Source organism: Leptodactylus fuscus, chromosome 5 (assembly GCF_031893055.1).
Source record: "Leptodactylus fuscus isolate aLepFus1 chromosome 5, aLepFus1.hap2, whole genome shotgun sequence".
In the NCBI taxonomy this organism is placed as follows: Eukaryota; Metazoa; Chordata; class Amphibia; order Anura; family Leptodactylidae; genus Leptodactylus; species Leptodactylus fuscus.
This window is the reverse complement of record NC_134269.1, coordinates 71,201,456-71,220,051: the sequence shown is the minus strand read 5'-3', so window position 1 is coordinate 71,220,051 and position 18,596 is coordinate 71,201,456. Positions and strand designations below refer to the sequence as shown.

Genomic DNA, 18,596 nt, shown 5'->3' with positions numbered 1-18,596 from the left:
ATTGGGGTTACGTGCACCCACAATTTTTACTACTGGTATACAGTGCCATTGTCTGACTGGGAATTCAAAGAATATATTGGGAATACAAATACCCTCATTTCTTGCTACTGCCATATAGTGCCAGTGTCTGACTGGGAATTCAAAGAATATATTGGGAATACAAATACCCTCATTTCTTGCTACTGCCATATAGTGCCAGTTTCTGACTGGTAATTCAAAGAATATATTGGGGTTACGTGCACCCACAATTTTTACTACTGGTATACAGTGCCATTGTCTGACTGGGAATTCAAAGAATATATTGGGAATACAAATACCCTCATTTCTTGCTACTGCCATATAGTGCCAGTGTCTGACTGGGAATTCAAAGAATATATTGGGGTTACGTGCACCCACAATTTTTACTACTGGTATACAGTGCCAATTTCTAACTAGGAATTCAAAATGCGCAAGGCTCCCGGAAAGGGACGTGGACGAGGCCGTGGGCGAGGTCGGGGGAATGGTTCTGGGGAGCAAGGTAGCAGTGAAGCCACAGGGCGTCCCGTGCCTACTCCTGTGGGGCAGCAAGCATTGCGCCACTCCACAGTGCCAGGGTTGCTTGCCACATTAACTAAACTGCAGGGTACAAACCTTAGTAGGCCCGAGAACCAGGAACAGGTCTTGCAATGGCTGTCAGAGAACGCTTACAGCACATTGTCCAGCAGCCAGTCAGACTCTGCCTCCTCTCCTCCTATTACCCAACAGTCTTGTCTTCCTTCCTCCCAAAATTCCGAAGCTTTACAGAACAATAACCCAAACTGTCCCTGCTCCCCAGAGCTGTTCTCCGCTCCTTTCATTGTCCCTCAACCTGCCTCTCCACGTCACGATTCCACGAACCTAACAGAGGAGCATCTGTGTCCAGATGCTCAAACACTAGAGTCTCCTCCATCTCCGTTCGATTTGGTGGTGGATGACCAGCAACCCACCCTCATCGACGATGATGTGACGCAGTTGCCGTCAGGGCATCCAGTTGACCGGCGCATTGTGCGGGAGGAGGAGATGAGACAGGAGTTGGAAGAGGAAGTGGTGGATGATGAGGACACTGACCCGACCTGGACAGGGGGGATGTCAAGCGGGGAAAGTAGTGTGGATGTTGAGGCAGGTGCAGCACCAAAAAGGGTAGCTAGAGGCAGAGGCAGAGGTCAGCAGCTTAGGCGAAGCCAGGCCACACCCGGAATCTCCCAAGATGTTCCAGTTCGTACCCAGCCCCGAAAAACTCCCACCTCGAGGGCACGTTTCTCGAAGGTGTGGAGTTTTTTCAAGGAATGCGCCGAGGACAGATATAGTGTTGTCTGCACAATTTGCCTCTCGAAATTGATTAGGGGCTCTGAGAAGAGCAACCTGTCCACCACTTCAATGCGCCGTCATTTGGAATCCAAGCACTGGAATCAGTGGCAGGCAGCAACGGCAGGACAAAGGCCGCCTGCCGTTCACGCCACTGCCACTGCCTCTGCCACTGCCTCTGCCTCTGCCACTGCCACTGCTGACTGTGCTGGCGATGCACTCCAGAGGACGAGCCAGGACACCACTTCATCTGCCTCCGCCACTTTGTTGACTTCTACCTCATCCTCCCCTGGTCCTGTCTTATCTCCTTCTCCTGCACCATCAAAGGCACCATCAGGCGTTTCTTTACAACAACCCACCATCTCTCAGACATTGGAGCGGCGGCAGAAATACACTGCTAACCACCCACACGCGCAAGCCTTGAACGCCAACATCGCTAAACTGCTGGCCCAGGAGATGTTGGCGTTCCGGCTTGTTGAAACTCCCGCCTTCCTGGACCTGATGGCAACTGCGGCACCTCGCTATGCCGTCCCTAGCCGTCACTACTTCTCCCGGTGTGCCGTCCCCGCCTTGCACCAGCACGTGTCACTCAACATCAGGCGGGCCCTTAGTTCCGCGCTTTGCACAAAGGTCCACTTGACCACCGACGCGTGGACAAGTGCATGCGGACAGGGACGCTACATTTCACTGACGGCACACTGGGTGAATGTAGTTGAGGCTGGGACTGCTTCCCAAACTGGCCCGGTGTACCTCGTCTCCCCGCCTAACATTCCTGGCAGGGACACGAGAAGAACACCCCCCTCCTCCTCTACCGCCTCCTCCTCCGCCACCGCCTCCTCCTCCGCCACCGCCTCCTCCTCCGCTGTTAGATTGACCCCAGCTACGAGTTGGAAACGTTGCAGCACTGGCGTTGGTAGACGTCAGCAGGCTGTGCTGAAGCTGATCAGCTTGGGGGACAGACAGCACACTGCCTCCGAGGTGAGGGATGCCCTCCTCGATGAGACGGCAATATGGTTTGAGCCGCTGCACCTGGGCCCAGGCATGGTCGTTTGTGATAACGGCCGGAACCTGGTAGCAGCTCTGGAGCTTGCCGGACTCCAACATGTTCCATGCCTGGCCCACGTCTTCAACCTAGTGGTGCAACGTTTCCTAAAGAGCTACCCCAATGTTCCAGAGCTACTGGTGAAAGTGCGGCGCATGTGCGCCCACTTTCGCAAGTCGACAGTAGCCGCTGCTAGCTTAAAATCTCTCCAGCAACGCCTGCATGTGCCACAACACCGGCTTTTGTGCGACGTCCCCACACGCTGGAACTCAACGTTTCAGATGTTGAATAGAGTGGTTGAGCAGCAGAGACCTTTGATGGAATACCAGCTACAAAACCCTAGGGTGCCACAAAGTCAGCTGCCTCAGTTTCACATCCATGAGTGGCCATGGATGAGAGACCTTTGTGACATCCTACGGGTCTTTGAGGAGTCCACAAGGAGGGTGAGCTCTGAGGATGCGATGGTGAGCCTTACAATCCCGCTCTTGTGTGTTCTGAGAGAATCCCTGATTGACATCAGGGATAACTCAGATCACACAGAGGAGTTAGGGATAGCATCCGATCCGTCACAGCTGGAGAGTAGGTCCACACATCTGTCCGCTTCACTGCGTTTAATGGAGGAGGAGGAGGAGGAGGAAGAAGAGTTGTCCGATGATGTGATGGTGATACAGGAGGCTTCCGGGCAACTTCGAATCGTCCCATTGTTGCAGCGCGGATGGGTAGACATGGAGGATGAGGAGGAAATGGAGATTGAACTTTCCGGTGGGGCCAGAGGAGTCATGCCAACTAACACTGTGGCAGACATGGCTGAGTTCATGTTGGGGTGCTTTACAACCGACAAGCGTATTGTCAAAATCATGGAGGACAACCAGTACTGGATCTTTGCTATCCTTGACCCCCGGTATAAAAACAACATCTCGTCTTTTATTCCGGTAGAGGGGAGGGCCAATCGCATCAATGCTTGCCACAGGCAATTGGTGCAGAATATGATGGAGATGTTTCCAGCATGTGACGTTGGCGGCAGGGAGGGCAGTTCCTCCAGTAGGCAACCAAGTTCTCACCGGTCCACACAAACGAGGGGCACACTGTCTAAGGTCTGGGACACCTTGATGGCACCCCCTCGCCAAAGTGCCGCCACGGAGGGTCCTAGTGTCACCAGGCGTGAGAAGTATAGGCGCATGTTGCGGGAATACCTTTCCGACCACAGCCCTGTCCTCTCCGACCCCTCTGCGCCCTACACGTATTGGGTGTCGAAGTTGGACCTGTGGCTTGAACTTGCCCTATATGCCTTGGAGGTGCTGTCCTGTCCTGCCGCCAGCGTCCTATCTGAGAGGGTGTTCAGTGCAGCCGGTGGCATCATCACTGACAAGTGCACCCGTCTGTCAGCTGAGAGTGCCGACCGGCTCACTTTGATAAAAATGAACCACCACTGGATAGAGCCTTCATTTTTGTGCCCACCTGTGTAAAGCACCCCAACATGAAACTCCATGTCTGTACTCAACCTCTCCAATTCCTCCGCATCCTCATACTCATCCACCATAAGCGTTGCACAATTCTGCTAATACTAGGCTCCCTCCAACATGATTTCCCCCAACTCTGCTGGTTAGAGGCTCCCTCCACCCTGATTTCCACCAACTCTGCTGGTTAGAGGCTCCCTCCACCCTGCTTTCCCACAACTCTGCTGGTTAGAGGCTCCCTCCACCATGAATTTGCCCAAACTGGGCTGTTTAGAGGCTCCCTCCACCATGAATTGGTCCAAACTGGGGTTTTTAGAGGCTCCCTCCACCATGAATTGGTCCAAACTTGGCTGTTTAGAGGCTCCCTCCACCATGAATTGGTCCAAACTGGGGTGGTTAGAGGCTCCCTCCACCATTAATTGGTCCAAACTGGGCTGGTTAGAGGCTCCCTCCACCATTAATTGGTCCAAACTGGGCTGGTTAGAGGCTCCCTCCACCATGAATTGGTCCAAACTGGGGTTTTTAGAGGCTCCCTCCACCATGAATTGGTCCAAACTTGGCTGTTTAGAGGCTCCCTCCACCATTAATTGGTCCAAACTGGGCTGGTTAGAGGCTCCCTCCACCATGAATTGGTCCAAACTGGGTTTTTTAGAGGCTCCCTCCACCATGAATTTGCCCAAACTGGGCTGTTTAGATGCTCCCTCCACCATGAATTGGTCCAAACTGGGCTGGTTAGAGGCTCCCTCCACCATGAATTTCCCAAAACTTGGCTGTTTAGAGGCTCCCTCCACCATTAATTGGTCCAAACTGGGCTGGTTAGAGGCTCCCTCCACCATGAATTTGCCCAAACTGGGCTGTTTAGAGGCTCCCTCCACCATGAATTTGCCCAAACTGGGCTGTTTAGAGGCTCCCTCCACCATGAATTGGTCCAAACTGGGTTTTTTAGAGGCTCCCTCCACCATGAATTGGTCCAAACTGGGCTGTTTAGAGGCTCCCTCCACCATGAATTTGCCCAAACTGGGCTGTTTAGCGGCTCCCTCCACCATTAATTGGTCCAAACTGGGCTGGTTAGAGGCTCCCTCCACCATGAATTTGCCCAAACTGGGCTGGTTAGAGGCTCCCTCCACCATGAATTGGTCCAAACTGGGGTTTTTAGAGGCTCCCTCCACCATGAATTGGTCCAAACTTGGCTGTTTAGAGGCTCCCTCCACCATGAATTGGTCCAAACTGGGGTGGTTAGAGGCTCCCTCCACCATTAATTGGTCCAAACTGGGCTGGTTAGAGGCTCCCTCCACCATTAATTGGTCCAAACTGGGCTGGTTAGAGGCTCCCTCCACCATTAATTGGTCCAAACTGGGCTGGTTAGAGGCTCCCTCCACCATTAATTGGTCCAAACTGGGCTGGTTAGAGGCTCCCTCCACCATGAATTGGTCCAAACTGGGCTGTTTAGAGGCTCCCTCCACCATGAATTTGCCCAAACTGGGCTGGTTAGAGGCTCCCTCCACCATGAATTGGTCCAAACTGGGGTTTTTAGAGGCTCCCTCCACCATGAATTGGTCCAAACTTGGCTGTTTAGAGGCTCCCTCCACCATGAATTGGTCCAAACTGGGGTGGTTAGAGGCTCCCTCCACCATTAATTGGTCCAAACTGGGCTGGTTAGAGGCTCCCTCCACCATTAATTGGTCCAAACTGGGCTGGTTAGAGGCTCCCTCCACCATTAATTGGTCCAAACTGGGCTGGTTAGAGGCTCCCTCCACCATTAATTGGTCCAAACTGGGCTGGTTAGAGGCTCCCTCCACCATGAATTTGCCCAAACTGGGCTGGTTAGAGGCTCCCTCCACCATGAATTGGTCCAAACTGGGGTTTTTAGAGGCTCCCTCCACCATGAATTTGCCCAAACTGGGGTGTTTAGAGGCTCCCTCCACCATGAATTTGCCCAAACTCTGCTGGTTAGAGGCTCAATCCACCCTGATTTTCAAAACAAATGTTGGTGCCAACCTCAACTTACTACAAGGGCCAAATTCACTGCTGGTGACAAGCTCTCCTCACTGCAAGTGCCAAATACACATGTTTCAAGGTGTTTTCCTACTGTCAGAGAGGTGGTATTGAGTGTGTAAAGTGTGTAGTTGTTAGGCTGTGATGTTGGGGTAATAGAGGGTCTTTGGTGTGTTAGATGCCCCCAGACATGCTTCCCCTGCTGTCCCAGTGTCATTCCAGAGGTGTTGGCATCATTTCCTGTGGTGTCATAGTGGACTTGGTGACCCTCCAGACACGGATTTGGGTTTCCCCCTTAACGAGTATCTGTTCCCCATAGACTATAATGGGGTTCGAAACCCATTCGAACACACGAACATTGAGCGGCTGTTCGAATCGAATTTCGAACCTCGAACATTTTAGTGTTCGCTCATCTCTAGTAATCATGTGAATTTGAGCAATTAAAGCGTGATGGAGGGAGTAACAATATAACAACCTCCACTCTCCAGCTGGTAGTATCACACATGGTTATGACTGTATTGTTTGGCAGGCTGAATGTCATCACTATGACTGCAGAAGCTACTGCTTGGCTCTTGGTGAACTGCAACTCTAGGGGACAGTGTTTGCTTATATAAACTCATCCATATAGAAGGTATACTATAGTTACAAATGGTCCCGGAGCCATATTTTTTTTGTGGCCACTTACGTGAGCATGCGCAGTACGCTCTGTACTCTGTTGAACTACAGGAGCGTACTGCACATGCTCGCGTAAGCGGCAACAAAAAAATGGCCGCTGGCATTTGCAGTCGGCTCTGCATGAGGCCCGATGGCAGAGCCAACTGTGCAGGCATCAAAGTGTGACCCTAGCCAGAAGAAGAAAAGTGAAGAAGATGGAGGCGTCGCTGGAGAGAGTTCTCTCGCAGCATTGGGGACGCGCCCAGCGCTGTTTGAGCACTGAGGCCTGCTCCCAGTGCTGCAAGAGAACTCATTTGCAACAAAAAACAGGATTTTAACCGAACGACTGGCCCGGAGATGACTTCTAAAGGTAGGAGAAGAATAGCCTTTCTTAAGGGTATTCCGACATGTTAACAAGAATGGTAGAATCCCTTTAACTAAAATCGGCACTGCGTACTTCTATGTATGATCTTATATAAATGAACTCTGCCTCTCTGTGCTGCAAAGGTTTATGTAATGAATTAAATCATCAGAGAAAAACGTGTAATTATCTGTCAAAGGAAAATAAAACCTGTCGGATGGATGATAACTGTATGTAACTTTATACCCTTTACAAATCCATACAGTAATCTATAGATCATGCGTATGACAGGCATACAGACAAGGATTGTGTTCATAAGCCAGTGGTTCATCCCCTTAAGAAGGCATTAATTCTGTATCCCACTATTTTATCGCGCAGTTCTGAGAACTGAACATTTTTATTTTTTTCTGCTGATGTAACCAACAGCTTATTTTTTTTGCCAATTGATGCTTGGTTTACTACATGACCATTTTGGTTTTCCCTCATTCCTCACTTCCCCTTACTACTGGCTGTTTATTTAGTAGGTTTGCTTATTGGCTATAATAAATGAGTCTGTACTATACTTTTATAACAAAGCTTTTTTTTTTTCAGATGTGCTGTTTTTTTTTGCAGGCATAGTAGTGGTTATGGAATGGAAATCCATCTAAAGTTCTACAGTAGCACATTGGATTCTGCTGGTGGACAAATATGCCCCACTCGATAACATCTTATGTCATACTTACCAACTCTGCAATTGTTATAATAGAATGTTTAAGTCTGGAGCCCCAAACTCCAAACGAGTCAATCCAATCTCCTTTCCTGTCCGCATGACTCGTGTGGAGACTGTGCGGAAAGCACACGGACCCCATTATAGTCTACAGATGTGAACCAGGCATAACTTTGCTTTATATCGGCATCATCTTTTAATTGTCTTTTAATTTATCTTGGATGTTACAAGGCTTACAAGTGTAACAGTGATTTTTTTTTTTTTTTTTTTTTTTTTCAGATTTACAAAAAAAATTCCCAAACTAAATTTTTATGGACCACTTCTGTTCTGAAAGGGATTATGAAGGAATGTATATTAGAAACCCCCATAAATCGCCCCATTTTCAAAACCACACCCCTCAAATAATTCAAAACTGCATTTGGGATGTTTGTTAACCCTTTAAGCATTTCACAAGAATTAACACAATATGGAGGTGAAATTTAGACATTTCATTTTTTTTCACTAATACATTCATTTTGACCTAAAATTAACACATTTACAAAGGGTTAAAGGAGAAAATGCATCTCACAGTTTGTTGTCCATTTTCACCAGAATTACCCCACACGTGGGTGTAAACTGATGTCTGGGTACACGGCAGCGCACTTGTACCCAAGCGAAGGAAAGTAGCAATACTGGGGGTATGAAAAGCAGATTGTGCTGGAATAGTTTTCACGTGCCACGCCTTGTTTGCAGAGCCCCTAGAGTATCAAAACACCCTTAGCGGCCATTCACACGGAGCAAAATGGTGCAGATACCGTGCGTATTATGGTGCTTTCCCGCGGGATTGGCGCTAGAGTCCGTGCAGTAAAAAAGCCTCCACATAGGGACTCTGGCGCCGATACCACACCATAATACGCACGGTATCTGCGCCATTTTGCTCCGTGTGAATGGCCCCTTAGGCTAAGGCTCCACAGGACATCCCGCAGCAATAAAGCACTGTAGCAAAAAAGGTGATGGTAACGCATCACAGTTCTTCCTGCAGCGTTTTAGACAGAAAATTCACAGAGTTTTCTACCGTGGACTTTCTGTTACAATTATATCTATGGGGAAACCGCGGCGTTTCCATAGATATAATTGACATGTTGCGATTTCCAAAACTGCGCTGGTTTTGGAAATCACAGGATGTCCGCATGGCGGTTTTTACCGCAAAGAGGACATGGGATTCGCTTGAATCCCATCCACTTTGCCTGTACTGTAAAACGCTGCGATTTTTCCTGTGGCAGAAAGGCATTTCCGTGCCGTGGGGCCCCAGCCTCAAAGAGAACCCATTTTGGAAACTATAACCCTCACAGAATTCATAAAGGGGTATAGTGAGCATTTTGACCCCACAGCTGTGTCACAGATTTTGCTAACATTGGGTGTGTAAATGAAAAATTACTAAAACGTCAGTTTATCCCCATAGTTTTAATTTTGAGAAGGGGTTAAAGGAAAAAGCCCCCCACAATTGCTCCTAAACATGGAAATACCCCAAATGTGGTCATAATCTGCTGTATGGGTACATGGTGGGGCTCAGAATGGAAAAAGTACTATTTTGCTTTTGGAGGGCAGATTTTGCTGGAATAGTTTTCAGGTGCTATGTCACATTTGTAGAGCCCCCCAAAGTACCAAAACCCCCTAAAAGAGACCCGATTTTGGAAACTACACTCTTGCAGAACATATCAAGGGGTGTAATGAGCATTTTGACCCTACAGCTGTTTCACAGATTTTATTAACATTGTGACATGAACATGAAAAATTACTTTTTTTCCAATAAACCGTCAATTTGCCCCAAATTTTTCATTTTCACAAGAGTAAAAAGGAGAAAAAACACCCCAAAGTTCATTACACAATTTCTCCTAAGCACAGAAATGCCACCATACGTTGTTGTAAACTGCGGTTAGGGTATATGGTGGAATTCAGAATGGAAAGAGAATGATTCAGCTTTTGGAGAGCAGATTTTGCTGGAATAGTTTTCGGGTGCCAAGTCAAATTTGCAGAGCCCCTTAAGAACCAGTAAAATAGAAACCCCCAAAAAGGGACCCCATTTTGGAAACTAAACTCCTCAAGGAATTTATCTAGGGGTATAGCAAGCATTTGGATCTCACAGATTGTATTCATAGTGGGACGTAAAAATTACTTTTTTTCCAATAATTTCCATTCAGCACCATATCTTAAATTTTTGCAATTTGTTAAAGAAGAAAAAACACACCACAGAAATACCCCATATGTGTTTGTAATCTGCTGTATGGGTAAATGGTGGGGCTCAGAATGGGAAGAGCAATATTTGACTTTTGGAGGGTAGATGTGGCTGGAATAGTTTTCAGGTGCCATGTCACATTTGCTGAGCCCCTTAAGTACCAATACAATAAAAATCCCTTGAAAGTGACCCCATTTTAGAAACTACACCCATCAAGGAATGTATGAAGGGGTATTATCATTTTAATCCTGAAAATGCTTCCCAAAAATTAATGTAGAAAATGTAAATTGAAATTTTAAAGAAATATACAATTTAAGTGCCAAGTACCGTATACACCAGAATATAAGCTGACCCCCCTAATTTTACCACAAAAAACTGGGAAAACTTATTGACTCGAGTATAAGCCGAGGGGGGGAAATGCAGCAGCTACTGGAAAATTTCAAGAATTAAAATGGTCGGAGCTTTTGGGTGCAGTAGTTGCTGGGTGCTGGGGAAGGGGAGGGGGTGTTTTGGTTGTCTGTCTGCCCCTTCCCTGAGCTTGAGGACTGTTTTTTTCCCCCCACTTGGAACTCAGTCTGGCTGAATATAGGGTATCTGCAGTGTTCCTATTAACCCCTTCCTGATGGAACAGGAGCACTGCAGATCCCCTATATTCAGTAGGCCAGGCACTATCAGACACAGGATACCTAATGTGTATGTGTTTCATAGTAATTCTCTACTTTTATATGTATTCTAGGGAAAGGAGGGATTTACAATTTTTTTTTTTAGTTTTCTTTTTAAAGCTCCTTCTTTCCCCCACTATTTTATGGGAGATTCTACATATTGATATTGCAGCTGGTCATAGACCCCCCCCCCCTTCCTAAAAAAAAAAATATATTTTTTTTTTTGCTGACTCGAGTATAAGCCGAGGGGGGCTTTTTCAGCACAAAAACTGGGCTGAAAAATTCGGCTTATACTCGAGTGTATACGGTATGTTGCAGCCACTTTGTGGCATCAGAAACTTGCACTCCTAAAACTAATAAGTGGGCGATCCCGAGGGGCAAAAAAATTATATACGTAGGTGTAAACTGCTGCTTGGGCACACAGCAGGGCTCAGAAGGGAAGGAGTTCTGTGCGTTTTAGCTTTTGGGGTACAGATTTAGAGTGACTTCCTGGGCGCCATGTTGTTTTTGCAGTGCCCTACAGGTGCCAGTAAACTGGAATTCCCCAAGAAGTGACCCCATTTCGTAGGAGCAATTTTAGGGTCTCTGAAAATGTGACATGGCGCCCAAAAACCAACAATCTAAATATGCGCTCCAAAAGTACACATCGCTCCTTCACATCTGCACCCTGCTGTGTACCCAAATAGCAGTGTATGCCCACATATATGACACTGGTGTACCCCGGATAACGTACTTAATGCCATATGTGGTTATAAACTGCTGTTTGGGCAGAGCTGGGTACAGAAGGGAAGGAGCGTTATTTTGGTTTTTGGAGCACAGTTTGGTTTTAGGACGTCATGCCACTTCTGCAGAGCCCCTGAATTGCCAGTAAAGTGGAATCCGCAGACATGTATCCCCATTTTGGAATTTACACCACTGAAGGGATTTCCCAAGCCAGTTATATTCTAATGATATGGCGATTTTAGGGGGTCTTCACATTATACAAGCTGTATTTTTTTTTCTGGTAATGTACCATATGAGGGCTTGTTGTGTGTAGGATGAGATGCATTTTGGGTGCCTACAACTTATTGAATACATTTTATTAACCCTTTCTTTCTGTAACTGAAAATCATGTTTGACTGTCAGTTACAGCTAACACCCATTTCCGATGCCGCCTGTTCAGATAGTTGATACGTTCATGTGTGCTAACTACCAAGTGCACAGGACGTAATAGTACATCCAAGGTCACTAAGGGGTTAAATAACAGTTTCCCAAATTTCCTCCCTTTTGGTAATAGGATCCACCAATGTGTTAACATGGCTCTAGCATAGAGGTTGTTTCCCAGAAGACAATTATTTCTTATTATTATTTTGCTTACTTATATAGCGCCATCATATTACCTGACATTGTCAATCCCTGTCCCATAAAGGGCTCACAATCTACATTACCTATCAGTATGTCTTTGGAGTGTGGGAGGAAACTGGAATAACCGGAGGAAACTCACTATACAAATATAGTAAAATTCCTTTAATCCAGCATCTGATCACCCATAAATGTTCCACTATTTTTAGGGCTTGTGGGATTTTATGAACTCAGAAGTGGCAATAACTAAATCTCAAATATGGTTGCTCTCACGCTATCAACGTGTACACATAGCCAGCCCAGCAACCACGGCATCAAAGGATACCACTGAGGCACCCTCCTGCCAGCTAGTATTAACATCTATACCAATGAGTATACATAGCCAGTCCAGAAACCACGGCATCAAAGGACACCACTGAGGCACCCTCCTGCCAGCTAGTATTAACATCTATACCAATGAGTATACATAGCCAGTCCAGAAACCACGGCATCAAAGGACACCACTGAGGCACCCTCCTGCCAGCTAGTATTAACATCTATACCAATGAGTATACATAGCCAGTCCAGAAACCACGGCATCAAAGGACGCCACTGAGGCCAGCTAGTATTTACATTTATACTTCCCCATGAGCCAACATAAACCCATGGGCAGAGCATCCATTCACTAACATACAGATTACCAGCACACAGGACGAGATCACAAACCCTTTAACACATGGTATGTCAGTTCTGTGCTTATCTCTGAGTATATTCACGTCTATACCCGAATAGGTTGTGAGACGTAATACTTCAGTCTGAGGAAGGCCCATTTAGGCCGAAAACGTCTACGCTTACACCATACATTGTGCGTTTTCCACCTTTAATTAAACGCACCTTGAATCAGACTACTCATTCTCAGTGGAATCCTTCTTGACGTGTATTATATGGATTGGGACCCTATCCTTCTGTGAATAACCCAACATCCCACCACACCAACCAGTGCTATAAATCTCAACGGTGGCGTAACTACCGTGGTATCAGTGGTAGCGGCTGCCACAGGGCCTGGGACATTAGGGGGCCCGGTGACAGCCGCTCCCGCTGCAGACCCCCGAGTATAATGATCGGAGAGAGGTAAGGGAACGTAACAAACACTTGTTACTTACCTCTCCACGATCCTGAGAGGCCTCCTTCCTTGTCTGACGTCTCTGACGTCACATGAACCTGGCCTGCGTCCTGGGTCATGTGACGTCCAACGTCTTTGAAGAAGGACGGCAGCGGAGGCTGACAGTGTAGGAGCTGAGGGACAGGTAAGAAATAGTAGTTTTTTATGATTTTATTCCCTCAGGTCTCCGATTATTTTACTCTGGGGGCTGAAAAGACCCCAGAGTATAATAACTGTTTATGGGTGTCCACAGTGGGACATAATAGTGTGTGCAGGGGCGACTATGGGACATAATAGTGTGTGCAGGGGCGACTATGGGACATAATACTTTGTACAGGGGCGACTATGGGACATAATACTGTGTGCAGGGGCGACTATGGGACATAATACTGTGTCAAGGGTCCACTAAGGGATATAATACTGTGTGCAGGGGCCACTAAGGGACATAATAGTGTGTGCAGGGGCCACTATGGGACATAATACTGTGTGCAGGGGCCACTATGGGACATAATACTGTGTGCAGGGGCGACTATGGGACATAATAGTGTGTGCAGGGGCGACTAAGGGATATAATACTGTGTGCAGGGGCCACTATGTGGGATAATAGTGTGTGCAGGGGCGACTATGGGACATAATAGTGTGTGCAGGGGCGACTAAGGGATATAATACTGTGTGTAGGGGCCACTATGGGGGATAATACTGTGTGCAGGGGCGACTATGGGACATAATACTGTGTGCAGGGGCGACTATGGGACATAATAGTGTGTGCAGGGGCGACTAAGGGATATAAAACTGTGTGCAGGGGCCACTATGGGACATAATAGAGCGTGCAGGAATGCGGAGGAGGGGGGTCGGTCGAGGTCTTCGGTGTCGGTTGGGGGGGCCCATGTCAAAAGTTCGCCACGGGGCCCCGCCATTCCTAGTTACGCCACTGAATCTCAAATATAGTATATTACATTTATGTTAATATTTTCTGGAAGTTCCTGCCTTGATTATGATTTTCTTCTACAAGTTGCTACTATATAACACAGGATCCCTTTCCTGAAGGCTTTTCCTTCCTAGCTATAGAGGTTACATCTATGTGTATGCACTGCCCATGTACACTGATGTCCATGGCAGCGACAACCATGACTACGACTCCATACAGTACAGGCCACACCCACATCATCTGCATATCCGGCCTGGTCCAATAGCAGCAGAGGGGCGTCTCCTCCGAGGACAAGGCGTCTGCAGATGATCATCGCTCTTGGCCGGGGTGTCAGCTGCTCCTATGTGTTCAGTGCCGTGTACTCTGCCGCCCTGATACTATTGTTTATACTGACAGGCAGAGAGCCACAAGCGGGTGACAGGATGTCAGTGGCAGGACTCAAGAAACAGTTCCATAAAGCCAGCCAGGTAAGCTGAGGGGGAATAGATGGGTATGATCTATATGTCTATATAGGCAGTAGTGTGGATGGCATTGTACTCGGCACTGTGCGGGCATAGATGTGCTGGAGGATGGCATGCTGCGCTCTGCTCCATTGTACTAGGGATGCTACATGTCACAGTCGGTGCCTGCTAGCTACACATGTACATAATGGACACAGTGATCAGAACCACCTGCCTGATCCAAGGTCCACAACAGCTCTCACACTATATATATGTGTATACATTGATTGGACTGCCTTGAAGTTTTTCACTGGGGTGTTAGTATTGTACTTTGACATGGTACATGTGCCCACCTCAATGAACAATGTATTCATGACTGGGCAATGGGATGGATTTTCCCCATGGAAGATAATGATCTTATTGACACAATTCTGGTCTGTCCAACTGAGGAGTGAGATCTTTACCTTAGTGTCAGTGAGGATCAGAACCGTGTACAGGTCAGTAATATGGTATCCAGAGCTTGACCTAAGCCTGTTATATTTCTATGTGTCTCCCAGGCAAAATACTGTTCCATCAGGTGCCATAGTATGGCGGTATTCTTCCCCAGAAGCATTGCTTGTGAGGGAGTATATGGTGTATCACATGGACCCTTTTTATGAGTCCGTGTGGGCGTTATAAATCTGTCTTCAAATCTCAGCACAGGTCCTACTGATGTCCATTTTGCGGTCTGGGCTCAATTAAAGTTTATGGGCCCATAGAAAGCATGGATGGCACACAAATATCATGCCCCTGCCATACAATACACGCAGTCATGTGCATGTAGCCTTAAAGAGAGTGTGTCAGAGGTAAATTGGATATAACCATGATTACAATATCTTGTAGAGATCAATGTACAGTTTTGGAAATCGCAGCTTGTCAGTTATAGCTACAGAAACGCAGTCGGTTCTCCTATAGGTAGTATTGAAACAGAAAATCAGTAGAAGAAACCTGTTTAAAGTACTGCGGGAGGAACCGTGATGCTGTACATTACCGCCACGTTTTTTCCCGCAGCACTTTTTTGCGGTGGCCTGCTACGTGAGGCCTTAGCCTTAGAGCCCCATGTTCATGTAAATTGCTATTTTATTTATATCTGAATTATGGTAAAGGTGTTTTGCTTGGGAATTCATAGTTGAAATCAAAGCCTGGGCAAATACCACTAAAGCACTTTCCCCTCATTTGCATATGAATATAACAATGATTTACATGAAAATGGGGCTCCAAAGCTGAATAACAGAAATATATTTGGAAACTGTAGATTCACCTCTACTGGGTTTAGGTTTACACAATTTACTGCTGACAGACTCCCTTTAAGCTACTGATACACATTCCATAGCTGTCTGATGAACACTTGTTTGTTGGCTCTTTTACTCAGTTTCACCATGCACCATTAACAATGGCGGTTTATTTTAAAGAGGACTAAGTCACTGCCAGCCCTCTCTTTTAGTAGTAGTACCACCAATGGAATCAAGTATGTTTGCATCCAACATGCCTGATATCCTTCAATCCTCTGACAACTACTATTGAGTAGAATCAGGAAGATAAATAAGAATTAGTGAGAACACTTATCAGATCAGGATGACGATTTATTACATTTATAACTAACTTAAAGGAACACTACAGAAATGTTTTTGTTTTTTGCTTTATCCTTGTAGTATCGGATATGCTGATGTGTAATGAATGTGCGGTCACTCACCGACACATCTTTCAATTTATACCATCACCGACTAGGTTTCCTAGTCATATGATCACTGACTGACCTACCAAATCAGAAAACAGCTGAATGTCCCTGGTTTCCATGCAAGTCTATGAGAACATTACATCAAAGGCTCTCATAGACTTACAAGGAAAAAGTAACTTCCAGCTGTTGTGTCGCATGGTCAGCCAGGAAACCCATTGGCAATGGCATAAAGAGAAGGATGTTCTGAGCGAGTGACTGCTCCAGGAGCCTAACTATAAGTGGTGAAAAGATAACAGTTGATGTTGGGCCCTGTATCCTAAAGGGGCCCCAAAGGTCCATCTACCACAGAAAATACATCAGCAATCTAATTTAATAGCACATGATAGGTAGGGACCCCAGTACAGATTTTGCATTGGGGTCCAGTAGCTTCAATTTACACCACTAGACTACATTGTTCATTAAACATGAGCATGCCCTGTACTACAGGGAAAAGTAATAAAAAATTCTGGAGTGGTACTTTAAGAATGTCTTAAGCTCAAAACTCCAAAAGTCTGCTGAAATGGCACTATACATTATTTATTATAGAAGTATAAAATGTCCCGTGTACAGATCAGCCCTAATAATAAAACCACTGACAGGTGAACTGAAGCACATTGATTATCGTGTGACAGGGGATCGGTATTATTAAGTAGAAAATTAACAGTCCTTGAAGGTGATGTGTTGTAAGCTGGAATAATAGGGCAGTATAAAGAGCGGAACTTTGACAAGCGCCAAACTGGCTAGGCAACTTGGTTCGAGCATCTTGAAAACAGCAGGTCTGTTAGATTGTTCCGGGTATAAACTTATCTGTCTGGTCCAAGGAAGGACAACTGGTGACAGGGTTATGGATGCATGTGGTTATAGAAGGCTAAACTGTCTATATGGGACTAGAAAAAGGGGGCACAAGTTGCTGAAAAAGTTAATGCTGGTGAACATTTACTGCATAAGGAAATGCAAACCTTGAGGCTGCTCAGAGTGCACATGATGATCCAAAAGGTCAAATGAACCATGGAGCAATTGATGAGAGCAGTGTAGTCGCATCATGTTGGCAGCTGAGTGTGTTTGCATCTCTTACCTGGGCACCATGGGAATGGAAAACTGGTGAAAGCAGTGTGATGCTGGAAAACCTTGATTCCTGGCCTTCCTACTAGGATAAGTTCATAAAGTGGATTTCACGATGGGATTTGTTATGCGAAATTCCCTATGCAAAATCCTGCCCTTGTGAAAAACATTTCCTACTCCCATTCTTTTCAAAGGGAGGATTAGGCAGAATCTTAGGCAGAATCTTTCTGAAGTTTGGGCAAGATACTTACGCGTAACTGAATCCTGCACAAGAACTTATGTTGTGGCATTTGTCCTTAAAACCTGTCTGTCTTTATTCATTTGTCAATATATCCAGAAGCAAGCTGATCATATTCTCTATTATTATAGTAATGATGATGCTGAGGGTCACAACCTGATCAATAATGCATATCCGTTGAATCAGACTGTTAGGTGATAGATGACAGTAATTACACAGGGGATAATAGGAGAGATAAAGAACGCTAACCAGCGTTATAACACAAGCTCATTTACTGGAGCGTCTACGTCTTCTCTGACGACCTAATAAATGCTGCGGGGTTTCTTTAGTTATGTAGATGATGCGGTTTGGAAGCAGCTACCGGTGTAGCAGAGGTGTATTTGCTGGATGCAGCAGAATTGAGTTTGTCACGTTGTCAAAACTGAGAAAAGCACATAGGGAGTTATATGAAAGTACAAATAACACAGACATATGGCAGCTCCACTACAACTTGCATCCTCATCACTGTACATTCTTGTTGAATGATGGCAGAGATAATTGGGAAGGTACATACAGGAGGAATGTGGCACGCAGCACTGAAATATCCTTCTAATAATAGATGATGTGTTAATTACTTTTCTGACAGATACAAACGACATGGATTTATTCATAGTAACATGTCTGAAGATAATGTCTTTGGAGATGCCTGTTCCTAGATAGACTCTCTATCCCTTTCATTCTTTAAGTAAAGGTGCCCTAAAGTTTTTAAAAATATCTGACCCATTCAATGCTGGTCATACATTTGTTCTATTAGGATATTTGCTGACACTTTTCGTAAGAATCAGTAGGAGTTTGGTCTCAGGGGCCCCTGTTGATGATATTTTTAGACTATGGATACATGACACCTGAAAAATTCAGCTGAGATGCAACTTCAGATGGGAAAAGTCATAAGTGACCTTATGATTGTTACAAAGTTTGATACAGTACATACTTTTCCCTTAGTAGTTACTTTTTCCCATAGTTAAACAACTGAAGCTTTTATGTGGCCATAGTTCAGTTTGGTAATTGTATAGTGCTGGTGGTACCTGGACAGTCATTTCAAAGAGGATCTTTCACTACCTCCTCCAACTCTAAACCCCCTTGCACATGACTGTATGAATGATCAGTGTGTTTTTCCCAAATAGCACATTGACCCATTCTTTTCTATGTGTCTGTACACATGACCATGAATTTGACGATCACGTGTACGGACTGACAGTCTAGGCCGCAAAATATGGAACAGGTCCTATTCCCGAG

The 18,596-nt window shown here is 45.9% G+C and overlaps 1 protein-coding gene across 1 annotated transcript in view; it reads left to right on the top strand.

Moving 5' to 3' along the window:
* The first annotated feature begins 14,153 nt into the window (after positions 1–14,153).
* Positions 14,154–18,596, top strand: part of SH3GL3 (SH3 domain containing GRB2 like 3, endophilin A3) — a 64,463-nt gene continuing 60,020 nt past the window's right edge. The window contains exon 1 of the mRNA XM_075273414.1: positions 14,154–14,292. Coding sequence (XP_075129515.1) covers positions 14,248–14,292 — 45 coding nt within the window. The 5' untranslated portion in view covers positions 14,154–14,247. The remainder of the gene's footprint in view (positions 14,293–18,596) is intronic.